The sequence below is a fragment of the Cherax quadricarinatus genome, chromosome 15 (assembly GCF_038502225.1).
Source record: "Cherax quadricarinatus isolate ZL_2023a chromosome 15, ASM3850222v1, whole genome shotgun sequence".
NCBI lineage: Eukaryota > Metazoa > Arthropoda > Malacostraca > Decapoda > Parastacidae > Cherax > Cherax quadricarinatus.
Window position 1 is genome coordinate 19,768,096 of NC_091306.1, and position 17,471 is coordinate 19,785,566.

The window sequence follows — 17,471 nt, forward strand, 5'->3', positions numbered from 1 at the left end:
GACACTATACATTTACAGTTATGCCGGATTATCATAATTTTTTTTTTTTTTAGTACATTTGGTGTGTCCAGTTGCCAGATGTGTGTTTCAAAGGATTCTAGATAAGCGAGTTTATTGAGCATTGCCAGTCATCTTGTTAGCTGTATATTTTAGCAGTACACTCCAGTCTGAGTACTTGATATGAGTCCCGTTCTTGGCTGGTTCAACATTCACTATCTTCATTAGTAATCATTACACAGTCATAGCAAATCCTGCATATTTGTGCAAAATTCTACAAACCTTCTCCTAGCATGCTTAAAGTGTTCGTCAGTGTGAATGTTATTAATTATACAGTGGTGCTCTCTGCTACACTCCAGAATATTTATCCTCCTCTCCATACCTTATATTGTGTCCTCTCTCGACTTGCTACACCAACCTACCACGTATACAGGTGGTAGGTCAGTGGTTCTGGGGTCATATTCCCCGCTGCCCGGTCGCACACCAGCTTTCCTGTGTTGCAAAGAAAATGTTATAAAATTTTGAACTTTTAAGCATACAAGAAATTAAAGGTATGTGTATACTGAATTACTTGAAGAGGTTTGTAAGATTTACAATGGCTTTGTTCATGAGACAGAAGGAAAAGATTAGCACTCTTGTCAGAGTGCAAAATATTTAACAGGTTTATGTTTCACACTCATTTAACAGAAGGTTATTACCTCTCTAGATGGTCGCCACCACCACCTCGACTTTTATGGCAATTCGTTCTCCATTAATTTCTTTTATTATATAATGCCTTAGAGCTTATTATTTTCTTCAAATTCTGTATCCACGATTTTAAATGACTTAAGTTATTGTATATTAAGTTAGGTTACATAAACCTATAAAAAACATACATTTAACCATAAGTGTCCGGGGCCCAAAACTGTTCAACAGCCTCCCATCAAGCATTAGGGGAATTGCCAATAAACCCCTGGCTGCCTTCAAGAGAGAGCTGGACAGATACCTAAAGTCAGTGCCGGATCAGCCGGGCTGTGGCTCGTACGTCGGACTGCGTGAGGCCAGCAGTAACAGCCTAGTTGATCAGGCCCTGATCCATCGGGAGGCCTGGTCATGGACCGGGCCGCGGGGGCGTTGATCCCCGGAATAACCTCCAGGTAACCATAAATAAGTCAATTACAAAAACCAGCCACAATACGTCTGGCACTGAGGCGGCCCAGAATTTAATTGAAATATTCGTCGGTACATGTCCCAGTCCGGGTCTTTTCCAGATGGTTACCCGGCTGTTGGAAGGACAGAAAAATATTTCAACTGGGAACATTCATTATTCTCGGTGCATGAATGTGCTGCTTCTGGTCACTACCTCCTCTGACTCTTGTATTTCCATTTTTTTTTTCACCGTAAACGTGTTTCGTCAGATAATGTGCAGATATATTATATATTGTTTATAGCGTAGCTTTTTCAGTAATTGTATTCTCTGTTCATATGTTGTAATATGGCGTATGACTGAAGCTTTAGTAACTGTTTATAAGTTCTTGTAGTATGACTAATTCTTTAGTATCTGTTCGAGAGTTCTGGATTTCTTGTCTCACAACTACTGGATCACTATGATATGGTCTTGGATGCACTGGAAGAAAAACAGAATGTAGATGTAATATACACAGACTTTGCAAAAGCCTTTGACAAGTGTGATGACGTAATAACACACAAAATACGTGCTAAAGAATATTACTGGCAAAGTGGGGAGATGGATCTTCAACTTCCTAACAAATCGAACACAAAGAGTAGTGGTCAACAGAGTTAAATCGGAGGCTGCCATAGTGAAGAGCTCTGTTCCACAAGGCACAGTACTCGCCCCCGTCCTGTTCCTCATCCTCGTATCAGACATAGACAGAGATGTGATCCACAGCACCGTGTCAACCTTTGCAGACAATATTAAGATCTGCATGAGGCTGTCATCTGCTGAGGACGCGGTTAACCCAAGAAGATATAAACAAAGTTTTCCAGTGGGCAACGGAAAACAATGTGATGTTCAATGAGGACAAATTCCAACTACTCCGTTATGGAAAACTGAAGGAGATAATAACTAGAACAGAGTATACTACAAACTCTGGCCATACAATAGAGCGGAAAAATAATGTAAGGGACCTGGGAGTAGTAATGTCTGAGGATCTCACTTTCAAGGATCACAACAGTGTCACGATCACAAGTGCAAAGAAAATGATAGGATGGATAATGAGAACGTTCAAAACGAGAGATGCCAAGCCAGTGATGATCCTTTTCAAATCACTTGTTCTCTCTAGGCTGGAATACTGCTGTACATTAACATCTCCATTCAAAGCAGGTGAAATTGCAGATCTAGAGAGTGTACAGAGAACCTCTACTGCACATATATGTTCCATAAAATACCTCAACTACTGGGAATGGTTGGAAGCACTTGACTTGTACTCACTGGAACACAGGCGAGAGATATATATAATTTACACTTGGAAAATCCTAGAAGGAATAGTCCCGAATCTGCACCCAGAAATCACTCCCTACGAAAGTAAAAGACTGGGCAGGCGATGCAAAATACCCCCAATGAAAAGTAGGGACGCCATTGGTACACGAAGAGAAAACACCATAAGTGTCCAGGGCCCAAGACTGTTCAACAGCCTCCCACCAAGCATAAGGGGAATTACCAGTAGGTCCCTGGCTGCCTTGAAGAGGGAGCTGGACAAATACTTAAAGTTGGTGCCGGATCAGCCGGGCTGTGGTTCGTACGTTGGACTACTTGCGGGCAACAATATTAGCCTAGTTGATCAGGCCCTGATCCATCGGGAGGCCTGGTCGTGGACCGGGCTGCGGGGGCGTTGATCCCCGGAATACCCTCCAGGTAGACTCCAGGTAGGGTATGTGTCGATGGTTTTGAATTTCTGGTCGAAGACCCAGGGTGTGAGTGATGGCTTCTGGTTTTGGTTTCTAGGGTTTAAAGGCAAGGGTCGAAATCTCCTTTTCTAGCTGGCTTAAAGTTTCTAATTAAGTTTTCGTGATCTCAGTTCAGGGACTTTTGTTCGCAGGTCGAGGACTCCAAGTCTCTGGCTAGCAGGTTCTTGGCTTCTTCTGAGCGTTCTGTTATCAGGTCGAAGTCTTCGGTTATCTCTGTATCGGAGCCATCATTGAAAACTGTACTTACCTATATGGTTGCAGGGGTCGATTCACAGCTTCTGGCACCACCCCTTTGCTGGTCGCTACTAGGTCCACTCTCTTCCGGCTCCGAGAGCCTTATCGCGCCTCTTCTTAAAGCTATGTATGGATCCTGCCTCTGCTACACTCTCCAGATTATTCCACTTCCTGACAACTCTAAGGCTCAAGAAATATTTCCTAACATATATAAGACTCGTCTGTAATTTCAAATTCCAGTTGTGTCCTCTTGTTCTTGTATCTCATCTCCGAAACATTCTGGCCCTGTTCAATTTGTCAGTTCTTCTCAATATTTTATACGTCGTTATCATGTCCCCCCCTATCCTATAAAGGGATCTCTGAGCAGCAGCAGCAACAACAAGGATCAGATAGTACTAGGCCTAGCCACTTGTCTCACAACGGTCCCAGCCAGCGCCCGGCAACCCAGAGCCACTGCACTGGGCTATTATTGGACGCCGGTGAAGCTGGTGGTAATGACGACGGCGATAGTAGTGGTGGTGGTGGTGGTAGTGGTGGTGGTGGTAGTGGTGGTGGTGGTGGTGGTGGTGGTGATGGTGGTGGTGGTGGTGGCTGCATTTGTCACAAAATAGAAAAATTAGAGCAGTAAGAAGATCGATGTTTCGAGGACATTATTTTTATAGTCGACTGACTGGCTCGGTTACATCTTATCCTTTTGTCCATGCTGATCGCTTAGTTCATGAAATCTCTCTACATCCAGAATCCTAGATAAGGCGTTCTTCAATTTTTAAAACATTCACTACTGCCACAGCTGTGGCTCGTACGTTGGACTGCGTGCGGCCAGCAGCAACAGCCTGGTTGATCAGGCCCTTGATCAGGCGTTGATCCCCGGAATAACGTCCAGGTAACCTCCAGGTACTAGTCTTTGAATACGGAAATTAAATACAAAGTGAAACTCGAGACTGATGCCCAAGATGCGAAGATGAGATATGAAGACTGCAGGAGGTAGAACTGGTGGCTCTGGAGGCACGAAGGAGAAAACGCTGATATAAGTTGACTGTCCGTGCGAGCCATGGAGACGTTAAAAATCATTTATGTTCCTGGAGGCACTTAGGAGGGGACACAGATGCACGCTGACCAAGCAAATCAGAGAGACATTAGGGTACACTTCCTGGAGTTCACCTGGAGTCATCGGGAGGTGGGACGAATTGGAGAGCGACGCAGTAGAAGCCAACTCATTACTTGTATTCAAAAATAAATATAGAGGTAATTCAGAGCGTCGAGCAAAACTTAAGAGGTGAACCCAAGTGGTGAAGCTCAACCCTCTCACACCTAAATAAGTCTTTATGCATAAGTAATTAGTTATGATCTTTACCCCAGCACCTGCCACCACCAGGAACCTCAAGTATAGGGACTGAGATTTGAACACAACTGTCACTTATTTATGCTCACACACATACAAAACATTTTTAAACTATGTAAAATGCAAACCTGTGTGAGTTATTGAGCGCAAAAGCTGAGGAGGTTCCAATCTTCTACCAGGAAGAGCATTATAGCGTACTGTTTGTCACAGTCAACGACGTCGTTACTGCAAGATGTGTTACTGTTGCCTTGTAAACATGCACTCTCCCAGTGTAGACCCACCACCACTGTCGAAGAGTCACACACTGTATTGAGCATCACTTAAGGAATATTTTATATCATTCCTCTGCATGAAGAATTGAAGTGTGTGTGTGTGTGTGTGTGTGTGTGTGTGTGTGTGTGTGTGTGTGTGTGTGTGTGTGTGTGTGAAGGGCGGCGGGGGAGACAGCAGTGTACGGGGGGTGAAAGGGGCGAGGGAGACAACAGTGTGGAAGATAATGCATGCTTGAGGACAACTGGTTCCTGGGAGACATGGCGAACAAGCTTCCCAGATGATGTACAACGATGATTATATATACGGAACACTACTAGGCAGCAAGTCCCTCGTTTTTAAATGGGATGTATAAGCCAGTGGATGCTGACGGACGATCAACTGAGGACAAGTGTCAGTAGACACTTATGTCCACCATCACCACTGCCGCCGCCGCCGCCGCCGCCACCGCCACCACCCGTTATAATACTTGTCCTCACCTCACCCCCAACACTCTTATTCCCCTTTCTACCACCACGTCAAGTTTTCTTTTCCTGCCACAAGACCACCACTGCTTCTTCTGTTACAACTGCTGTTGCTACTGTTAACATTGGTATTATTATTGTTGTTGCTGTTGCTACTGCTGCTTTACTGTTATTGATACCACTACTCAATAATGAGCTAGCCTTTGTACTCTTCAAAACACACTTTTCTTACCCTCCAGCTTGACCTCCCCTGCACCCGGTGCCCCCTTCCTTGGGCACATCCCTTCCCCTCCGGGCACGTTCCCCTTCCCTCGCCTCCGGGCACGATGCCCCCTCCACCGGGCATGACGTAAGCAGGGGGTTGGCAGTGATCCGGTCTGGCACAGGGCCGGGATGGATGCCAGCAGTGCCGTGTATGGGCAAATCTAGCTGCGTGGGGTAGAGTACACCCCCCTCCACCGCCCCTACCCCTGCGGGTATGGTTACCCTACACACTGTATTCTTAGGAATACAGCATAGTTTTTAAATGTCGATATGACGTTACAACAGTGAATCTACATTGTTTCTTTATGTATTTTTGGTTATATAATGTAGTCCAAGTTTTCCCCAACTCTTTTTTCTTTTCTATCCTATAATTTTTGTTACCTGACTCTCATGGTTAAGATATCTTTAGAGAAATTTCACTTATCCTGAGAGAAAGTAATTCCCAAGTAACAGTAACTCCAGCTCAGCTGTAACTAATTCCAGGAAGCTGTCGTAGCTACTGAACTCTTAATGGAATACCTAACTATATTCTTGTTTCTCTACTGAAGTCTCTCACCTCAGGCTGACATATTTAAACTGTCTGAAATCCACCTTTTATTATGGAATATGATAGGGAAACAGCTCGTGTTCCCACTGTGTAACTTAGCCTCAAATATATCTTACATGAGTTTCGAGAGTCAAACAGGCTGTTGCTGCTGCTGGTCTGCCGACCCATATATCCATCACAGCCTGGTTGATCTGGCACTTGGTGAAATACTTATCCAGTTTCCTCTTGAAGAATTCTACACTTGTCCCGGCTGTTTCTGATATCTTCTGGTAACATGTTGAACAGTGTGGAGCTTCGGACGTTGATGCAGTATCTTGCAGAAAATTGTAGCAGCACGCTACTGGTTTATCTTATTTTGCTACTACACGAAACCGGGCACATTTTTTCGTTTTAAACAAAATTGCATATTTAAAACACCAATAAATGCAATAATACACGAAGTCGAGACTATAACCACTGCAAAGACTGAATAAACATTGTATTAAAACTGGACTTGAATTTTTAAGTATCAAAGTGGCTTTACCGAGGGTGTTGAGGCTTGGTAAGTCCCGCGTTGGCTTGAAACGATGGGTTGTCCTGCCACAGAAGACATTTTCTTGTTTGCTTACAGAGGGAGATGGGAAATGGGTTAGGGGGAAGAGGGGGAATGAGGAATGGATACAAGTAGAGGGTGTGAAAGAAAGGTTTAGGGGTACAGGGAAAAAGGGGAGTGACACTCTCTATACCTTCTTGAGAGTAGAAATATTGGGCGAGATTCTTGACATCGGTTGTCTATGTTTCCCATCAGTAAAATGGGTAACTGGGTGTTAGTCAACTGGTGTGGGTCGCATCCTGGGACAAAACTGACCTAATTTGCCCGAAATGCTCAGTATAACAAGCGGCTTTCTGTATAGTAGTATGCCATTGATGTCAGCTAGGACTGTATACCTTGTACATGTACTTGTAGCAAATAAAGATATTATTATTATTATTATTATTATTATTATTATTATTATTATTATTATTATTATTGTCTGAACCTCAGTGGTTGCCACCACACTTGTGCTTTAATCTCCCTTTATGTATCTGTCTTCGATGTACTCGTACTTGATGCTGTACTCGTCCTTGATGCTGTACTCGTCCTTGATGTACTCGCCCTTCAAGACATGGAGAAATTGAAAGAAGATATATGGAAATATCTTACAGTGGGCAGTAGAAAATAACATGGTGTTCGGTAGTGACAAATTCCAATTGCTCAGATATGAAAAAAAAAGAAATAAGGAACTCAAAAGCGACATGATGTACACAACACAGGAAGATCCTCAAATTGAATGAAAAGTACACGTGGGCGAAATTATGGGAACACAATGAGGCAAATGCGAAACCTAGACAAATGTCTGGGTGGATAGTGAGAGTTATCATAAGAGAAATATCTGTGATGATACTGTTGGAATCACTTTTGCTCTCTCGCCTGTTGTTCAGGCCAGGAGAAGTATCAACAGCTGGAACTGATACAGAGATCACTTGCAGCCTGCATAGAACCAATAAAGTACTTAAACTATTGTGAATGCTTGAGAGTTCTGAGTATGTACTGGCTGCTCCGGAGGAGAGACCCATGATAATATATACTTGGAAGGTGTTTAAGTGCTTGAGGGCCAAGTTCCAAATGTACACACTGCCTTAGCAACGTACTGGAGTAAGGGATATGGGAGAAAATATAAAATAAACCCAGTGCGAAGCAGGGGCGCCGTGGGTACAATAAGAGAACATTGTATTAAAATCCACGGGTCGAAGCTCGTGAAGGCTTTAAGAGGAATACTGATCATGGAGTCTACCTGGAAGGTATTTCGGGGATCAACGCCCCTGCGGCCCGGTCCACGACCAGGCCTCCTGGTGGATCAGGGCAGGGTCTGATCAACCAGGCTGTTACTGCTGGTCACAAGTAATCCAATGTATGAACCACAGCCCGGCTGATCCGACACCGACTTGAAGTATCTGGTTCAGCTTCCTCTTGAAGGCATCCAGAGACCTATTGGTAATTCCCCTTATGCATGGTGGGAGGCTGTTGAACAGCCTTTGGCCCCGGACACTTATGGTGTTTTCTCTTAGTGTACCAATGGTGCCCCTACCTTTCATTGGAGGTATTTTGCATCGCCTGCCCAGTCTTTTACTTTCGTAGGGAGTGATTTCTGTATGCAAATTCGGGACCATTTCTTCTAGGATTTTCCAAGTGTAGATTATGATATATCTCTCTCGGCTGCGTTCCAGTGAGTACAAGTCAAGTGCTTCCAGCGTTCCCAGTAGTTGAGGTGTTTGATAGAACTTACATGTGCAGTAAAGGTTCTCTGTACGCACACTAGATCTGTAATTTCACCTGCTTTCAACGGAGATGTTGATGAGTATATCCAAGTGCCAGATCAACCAAATATGGGACATTGGGCCGCCAGCAGCAACAGCCTGGTTGATCAAGCAAGCACCAAACAAGCCTGGCTCAGGGCCGGGCTGCGGGAGTAGGAAAGCAGTCACAATCGATCACAGGTTAACGTTATACTCGGACCTTGATGCTATCTTTGATGTGTTATTCCTTGACGAAACTATAATAAATGATTCATGAAACTGCACTAAATCCGTATGGTCATAGTGATACACAACAGGAAGAACACCAGGATTACTAACACCGACAAAAAAAAAAAAAATAACCAGCGTAAGAAGCACAATATCACATCACCTAATAAATCCTGTAATAAAGGTTGAGCAGCGTGAGGAAGGTGGGTGACTGTGTAGCTGTTTACACAGCGTGGAATAGAGACTAATATTATTGACCCTCTCTACTTGAAGGAAGGTTCCTTGATGCCGGCGAGGAGTCCTTGATCTATGGTAGTGGACCTGTTCTCCTGTTTGGGTCGAATATGCTAGCCTCCCACTCCCCAGGTGCTGTATAACACCTTCAAGTAACATTGCCCACGAGGTTTATACAGAATGGTTGACCAGGCAGAGGTCAGCAAGAAGCCTGACCTCTGGCCGGGCTGCGAGAGCAGAAGAATACTTGAAACCTGTCACAGGTATGTGAAGCTAACACCACAGTGTCAGAAATGTTTTCTCATCTCCTTTCGGGGCGCTTAAAGCGTTCTTTTGGTGTTCTATACACCATGTCAGGATGTAAAAAAAAACGAGAACACAGAATAATTTTCTCTTGGGTGGAGCCGTTGTTAATGTATGGATAAGGACCTGTGACAAGTGACATTCCACATGGGCTACTGCTGGTTCCCTTGTTAACAGTTGATATAAATGAAACATGAAGGAATAAATAACGACGCAAGTAAGTTTCTTGAAGACACAAAACACTGACCACAAATAAATTCTAAGTCCACCAGGATGCTCCTAAGAAAAAGTGGCAGAAGCAGCTTGCTGCCAACAAATCTTAAGATGTTAATCCTGAACAAAGACAGCAACAACAACACTTATAATGTAAATTGTAGCGAACTTAACAAAACCGGATGTCAGAGATCTAAGAGGTTTGATTAAGAGAGTTCCTATGCTAAAGAAATGCATACATGTTAGCAAGAAAGTTACTAGATTGCTCAGTTTCACATCAAGAAATTTAAGTTAAGGTTCCCATTTACAATATACGGTACAGTTTTTGGCTTCCGTATTACGGAAATACATAATACAAACGCTAGAAAATATACAGTGAAGGATGATTAAGTTAATGACATGTATCACTAAACTTACAAACAAAAATCGAAAAAGAACATTGAATTTACAGTGTGGAACTCAAGATGATCTAGAAAGACGTAAAATGTTGGGACATATGATTGATATGTACTTAACAGTTCACTTAATTTGGACAAATTCTGATATAGAGATGATAGAGAAATTAACTAGTTTGGTAACAGTTATAAAGGAAGGGAGGAATATGAGTGTTGATGAACCACATGTTTTAGTAAGATCAATACATGAGTGAGAATGAGCACGAGAGTTGACCTACAACAGTGCTTCTCTGAGAGTACCCACCTACCCTTACCTGAAGTATACTCGGGGGGGGGGGGATTTCGGAGGTCAACGCCCCCGCGGCCCGGTCCGTGACCAGGGCTTGTGGTGGATCAGGGCCTGATCAGCCAGGCTGTCACTGCTAGCCGCACGTAAACCGACGTACGAGCCACAGCCCAGCTGGTCAGGTACTGACTGACTTTAGGTGCCTCTCCAGCGCCTTCTTGAAGACAACCAGGGGTCTATTGGTAATCTCCCTCATGTATGGCCTTAGTGCCAGTCTTCCAGCCCTTCCCGTAGTGCCAGTCTTCCAACCCTCTCAGTGCCAGTCTTCCAACCCTGCCCTTAGAGCCAAACTTCCAGTCATCCTACCCTACCCTTAGTGCCAGTTTGCCCTCACCCACCCTACCCTTAGTGCCAGTTTGCCCTCACCCACCCTACCCTTAGTGCCAGTTTCCCCTCACCCACCCTACCCTACCCTTACCTGGAGGTTACCTGGAGGTTATTCCGGGGATCAACGCCCCCGCGGCCCGGTCCATAAATAGGTCTCCCGATGGATCAGGGCCTGATCAACTAGGCTGTTACTGCTGGCCGCATGCAGTCCAACGTACGAGCCACAGCCCGGCTGATCCGGCACTGACTTTAGGTATCTGTCCAGCTCTCTCTTGAAGGCAGCCAGGGGTTTATTGGCAATTCCCCTAATGCTTGATGGGAGGCTGTTGAACAGTCTTTTGGCCCCGGACACTTATGGTGTTTTCCCTTAGTGTACCAATGGCGCCCCTACTTTTTATTGGGGGCATTTTGCATCGCCTGCCCAGTCTTTTACTTTCGTAGGGAGTGATTTCTGTGTGCAGATTTGAGACCATTCCTTCCAAGATTTTCCAAGTGTAGATTATGATATATCTCACCCTCCTGCATTCCAACGAGTACAAGTCAAGTGCTTCCAAGCATTCCCAGTAGTTAAGGTGCTTGACAGAACTTATATGTGCAGTAAAGGATCTCTGTACACTCTCTAGATCTGCGATTTCACCTGCTTTGAATGGAGATGTTAATGTACAGCAGTATTCCAGCCTAGAGAGAACAAGTGATTTGGAAAGGATCATCATTGGCTTGGCATCTCTCGTTTTGAACGTTCTCATTATCCATCCTATCATTTTCTTTGTACGTGCGATCGTGGCACTGTTGTGATCCTTGAAAGTGAGATCCTCAGCCATTACTACTCCCAGGTCCCTTACATTATTTTTCCACTCTATTGTATGGCCAGAGTCTGTAGTATACTCTGTTCTAGTTATTATCTCCTCCAGTTTTCCATAAGGGAGTAGTTGGAATTTGTCCTCATTGAACATCATATTGTTTACCGTTGCCCACTGGAAAACTTTGTTTATATCTTCTTGGAGGTTAACTGCGTCCTCAGCAGATGACAGCCTCATGCAGATCCTAGTATCATCCGCAAAGGATGATACGGTGCTGTGATGTATATCTCTGTCTATGTCTGATATGAGGATAAGGAATAAGATGGGGGTGAGTACTGTGCCTTGTGGAACAGAGCTCTTCACTATGGCAGCCTCCGATTTAACTCTGTTGACCACTACTCTTTGTGTTCGATTTGTTAGGAAGTTGAAGATCCACCTCCCCACTTTCCCAGTTATTCCATTAGCATGTATTTTATGGGCTATTACGCCATGATCGCATTTGTCAAATGCTTTTGAAAAGTCTGTGTATATTACATCTGCATTCTGATTTTCTTCCAGTGCATCCAAGGCCATATCATAGTGATCCAGTAGTTGTGAGAGGTAGGAGCGACCTGCCCTGAACCCATGTGGCCCTGGATTGTGTAGATTTTGGGAATCCAGGTGATTTATAATCCTGCTTCTTAGCACTCTTTCAAAGATTTTAATGATGTGGGATGTCAGAGCTATTGGTCTATAGTTCTTAGCTTATGCTTTGCTACCACCTTTATGGAGTGGGGCTATATCCGTTGTTTTAAGTGACTGTGGAATTTCACCCATGTCCAAGCTCCTCCTCCATAGTGTACTTAGGGCACGCGAGAGGGGTTTCTTGCAGTTCTTAATGAAAACAGAGTTCCACGAGTCTGGGCCCAGGGCTGAGTGCATAGGCATGTTGTCAATGGCTTTTTCGAAATCTATCGGAGTTAGGGTAATGTCGGAAATCTGGCATACATTTATGGAGTTTTGAGGCTCATTCATGAAGAAATCATTTGGGTCGTCAATCCTCAGACCGATTTGTGATTCACTAAACACAGAGTCATACTGGGATTTCAATATTTCATTCATTTCCTTGTTGTCATCTGTGTAAGTCCCATCCTGTCTGAGTAAGGGCCCGATACTAGATGTGGTATTTGCCTTGTTTTTGGCATATGAAAAGAAATATTTTGAATTTCTTTCAATTTCACTAATAGCTTTAAGCTCCTCCTGTCTCTCCTGGTTCCTGTAGGAGTCATTTAACTTAAGTTCGATAGTTTCCACTTCCCTGGTCAGCGCCTCCTTTCGTGTATCAGATATTCTAGCACTCCTGAGGAGCTCAGTGACTCTTCGTCGTCTTCTGTAGAGGGAGCGTCTTTCTCCAGTTTACTCCTGCTCTTCTTCTTTCTTAGGGGAATATGCCTAGAACATACTTCGGCTGCCAGGAAGTTGATCTTTTCAAGGCACTGGTTTGGATCCATGTCATTTAAGATATCTTCCCAACATGTTTTGTTTAGGACATGGTTTACCTGGTCCCAGTTGATGTTCTTGTTGTTGAAGTTGTATTTTGTGAAGACACTTTCACAGGTACATGCATTCTGCTGATCAGGACCCCTATGCATGTATGTCTGGACTTCGATTAGGTTGTGATCAGAATTAGTTGTTTTTGATATTCTTATGTCTCTTATCAGGTCCTCATTATTTGTGAAGATAAGGTCAAGTGTGTTTTCTAGTCTTGTTGGCTCCACTATCTGCTGGCTTAAGGTGTGTTTTTTGCAGAGACTTAGTAGCTCATGTGTGTGTGACCTTTCATCTGTGCTACCTCAGGGGATTGTTTCAGCTGTAACATTATTTGCTACATTCTTCCATTTTGTATGCCTTAGGTTGAAATCACCAAGCAGTAAGATGTTTGGGGATGGAGCTGGAAGGTTTTCCAGACAGTAATCAATTTTCAGTAGCTGTTCCTTGAACTGTTGTGAGGTTGCATCTGGTGGCTTATATACAACCACAATGACTAGGTTTTGGTTCTCGATCTTTATTGATAGAACTTCAACTACCTCATTTGTGGTGTTCAGCAACTCCGTGCAGATGAGGGACTCTTTGACATACAGGCCAACCCCCCCTTGTTGCCTGTTCATTCTGTCGCATCTAAAAAGGTTGTAACCACTAATCCATATTTCACTGTCAAAGTGAACTTTTGCATGAGTCTCTGTGAAGGCTGCAAACATTGCATTAGACTCCTCTAGAAGTCCACTGATAAAAGGTATTTTGTTGTTGGTGGATGGCTTAAGGCCCTGTATATTAGCAAATATGAAAGAGGTTGTATTTTGTGTTTGTTGGGGGGATTTTGTTATTGGCATCAGTAGTTGTAATTCTGGAGGGCCATGGGTGGCCACTGGCTGTGCCTCCAGTCCAACAAGGCTCCAAGGTGGTGGACTATTTTTATTTCCTTCCATTTTCTTTTTCCGTTTCCTGCCACTAAAAAGTCACCTGGAGTTGGGTTGTCGTAGCTACTATTGTTTGTCTTGTGGGGTCTGTGCCTCCTGGTCCCTTTTAGATGGTATGCAGGGCAGTCGATGTTGTAACACTGCTTCTGGATGACCGAGGAGTGACACATTTTTGGGTGAAAGAAAGTACTAGAAGAAGAACGACACACTCCTTTAGACAGGAGGTCGCTACAATTTTTGGGATGCTCAAAGTTGCATGTCCCATTTTTTTCCTGATATTCCATGCTTACAGATGCCCCAAGCATAATATTTGCACAAATTCACCTTTGGTTGAGAATTGTTGGGAGGTGTGTTGCCAATTTCTGCAGGTTCTGGGACTGCACTATAATCCTCAGTATCCAAGCCAGGGCCACCCCATCCTGGATTCCATCTACTTTCCTCAGTAGAGGAAGAAGGAGGAGACTCCTTTCCAACATCTGGACTGTGGGTCACGGTCTTGTGCAATGATGGTTGTATATTTACGGTTTTAGTGGTGGTTGTGGTAGGGTCCCTAGTAGAGTCTGGGCTGGCAGTAAGGCTGGGGGCTGGGTCTGAGTCAGCACTGGGGCTGGGGGCTGAGCCTGGGCCAGCACCAGCACTGTGGGTATTAGTGCTATGACTGGGGGATGGGTCTGGTTTAGCACTATGTGGGTGACTAGATAGTTTTGAGTCATCTGTTGTGGTATGGGCATTCTGCATTTTTGATATACTATCTCTTGCTCCCATGTTTTATATATTTTTGGTAGACTATCCAAGAGGTCATCTTTGTTTTCTTGATTATTTTTATCATTTATTACTCTCCTTAGTACCTTTCTGATACCTGCCCAAAGTTCTACATCTTTATTGCACAACCAGAAGCACCTTGCTAGTTCGAGGTCATTTTTTGAGGCTGTATTTAGTCTAGTACAAGAGATATGGTGTTTTGAAAAGCATAGATTGCATGTGATTCTGGATTTCCTTCCAAGGATTTTTTTTACATGTCCCACAGATATGCTGTGCTGACATCCTGTCTGTATCCTACTACACTCTGTATGCCACAGAAGAAAACTGATTTCCATTTTACCTTTCTCTTGCTGGTGCCAGTAATATGCAAGATGTATTTATACGAACCAAGTTTGCAGTATGTGGGTGGTGGTGTAGGTTGGGTGGTGGGTGTTGGGTGGGTGGTTGGTGTAGGGTGGGTGGTGGGTGTAGGGTGGGTGTGAGGACAGGACTTACCCACACTGCCACACTTCACTATTACTTTTATTATTATTATTATTATTATTATTATTATTATTATTATTATTATTATTATTATTTAATTTCCTTTTATTTAGTACTGTACACTGTTTATCTCAAGGATATATACTGTATTCTTTCAAAATACACTTTTCAGTGCGCTATACTGGGATCATTGTTTTATTATTTACACAGCAGCTAGGCCTATGCTAACTTTCCCCTACACTTCTATGGAAAAGTTTATTTCCTGTTTAGTAGAGGTAACGGTTGTATGATCAGTTTATGTATGCTGTGATTCCCTGCACCTCAATGCTACCACCACTCGTTTTATCTCTTATGACTATAGTAATTACTCATCCGTTATTAACACTTCACTGGACCTCTGGCAATAGTTCGCTAGTGTCAGTTTCCCCTCACCCACCCTTGCCTTAGTGCCAGTTTCCCCTCACCCACCCTGCCCTTAGTGCCAGTTTCCCCTCACCCACCCTACCCAATTTCCCCCTCACCCCACGTCTAAACAGCTATTTATGATATCACCACGTGTTGCTGCTCACTGCCTCTTGACTCTCTCTTCCTTCATTCCTTCTCTCCCTCCCTCTCTCCATTCTTCCTCTCTCCCTCTTTCAGTTCCTTTTCTCCCCCTTCTTCATTCTTTCTCCCCCACCATCCATTCCTCTTCTCTCTCACTTCTTCATTCTTTATCTCTCTTCCTCCCTCCTTCATTCCTTGTTTTTCCTTCCCTCATCCTTGGAGGTAATAGCCTATTTTCATCTCGGTGTGCTGAACATTTCCGCTGTGTTGTATCTTGATTTGGCGAAAGTAAGTGTGACGAAATAAAGCCCACTGAGTGGGCGAACTGTAGTCAACAAAGGTTCCACATAACTGCAGTGTGTGAACTATGGTGCCAGTATCTCGTACTATTACCCACTCACTAACACATTCACGTGTACTGATGTTCCAGTGTAACCAACACCACCACCACTTGTACAAGTACAGTCATCTGTGCTGGGTCAGTTGCTCTTCCCATCGAACGCAACAATGACTTTCCTGTATATGCTGGTAACATTTTTCAGAAGTACAGTACCAGAATATCATCCCACGAAGCTTCCTTTGTCCATGGAACTCTGTGAGGGAGCGATTCCCCATCCAAGACGTACTGAACCTGGTCACCAAGAATTATAGAAACGTCAGTTGTTGTAGATTACGGAATATCAGCCGGACTAAATTTAATTTCTGGCTTCATCGTATCTTTTGATCCTAACTATGCAAATGATAGGAACAAAGCTCATAACAAAATGTGTCGGAATTCATCACTTCTAGTTCTAGCAGTTATCAGAGGCAGGAGGAGGACAGAATTTACAATGACTTCGTCTATAATCTTTGCTAAATCTTTTGTGTCCTCTGTTAAAGCTTAGTTCTCATTTCTGACTGTCTAGCCAACCTTCTTTTGTTGTTTGTAGCTTACGGCAGAATTTGCTGACCCACAAGTTTGCCAACGTCAGAATTTACAGTGGCATGTGCTGTGAGTTGTAGTGTTTCTCAGAGACCTGGGACTCTGTCCCGAAGCAGTTTGTCTGTACCAGATACTGCAAGAGGTTTTGGATGTCACTGAGGTCTTTGGTCATTCTGGCACTGGTAGCCTGCTTGTGATGCTCACTACTTGAGTCACACTCGCGCAGTGTGCTATTGAACTCTGCACATACAGAAATAAAGAGAAGCCAGATAGGGCGCTGAGATTGTGTTAATCCTCGATCTCTTGTTTTCATATTGTGAAATACTCACTGCTCTATTGCAAGATCGTCAGCCCAAAGCCTGTCAGACCGGCGCAAAATAGTCCATTCATAAAAATGTTCCTTAAATCCGAGACTGTCTCAATCAGGAGTCGGTAAATTCACTTTTGCACCTCACTTGTACAACCTGGCCAAGATTAATAGTTACATAACAGCCTCTAGCTTCACTCGCCTCAACGACACCCTGACAACCCTGGTGTGTCAGTGTAGCAGTTGTCTTCATTTAACAAGGGCTTTTAGCCACATACGAAATAGCGTGTTGCATGACTGCGTATTTTTTACTCGGAGTAATACCAGTTTGAAAGAAAAACTGATTAATTACAAGTCAGAGTATTCATTTAACCGATGCCAACACGCATCACACAGTGCTGAAAACGCAATACACAGTGCTGGAATACACATCACACATTGCTGGAAACGCAACACACAGTGCTGGAACACATCACACAGTGCTGGAACACGCGTGACAGTGCTGGAACACGCATGACACAGTGCTGGAACACATATCACACAGTGCTGGAACACGCATGGCACAGTGCTGGAACACACATCACACAGTGTTGGAACACATCACACAGTGCTGGAACACGCATGACACAGTGCTGGAACACACATCACACAGTGCTGGAACACACATCACACAGTGCTGGAACACACATCACACAGTGCTGGAACACACATCACACAGTGCTGGAACACGCATGACACAGTGCTGGAACACGCATGACACAGTGCTGGAACACACATCACACAGTGCTGGAACACACATCACACAGTG

General features: G+C 44.0%; 1 protein-coding gene across 4 annotated transcripts in view; it reads left to right on the forward strand.

Annotated features, from left to right (window-relative positions):
• Positions 1-789: 789 nt before the first annotated feature.
• Positions 790-17,471, forward strand: part of LOC128705821 (E3 ubiquitin-protein ligase mib1) — a 122,486-nt gene continuing 105,804 nt past the window's right edge. The window contains exon 1 of one of the 4 annotated variants that reach the window (XM_070085193.1): positions 790-1,133. In XM_070085193.1, coding sequence (XP_069941294.1) covers positions 1,090-1,133 — 44 coding nt within the window. In that variant the 5' untranslated portion in view covers positions 790-1,089. Of the gene's footprint in view, positions 1,134-4,949; positions 5,343-17,471 lie in introns of those variants that run through there. The other 3 variants (XM_070085196.1, XM_070085192.1, XM_070085195.1) reach the window with 3 other exon arrangements.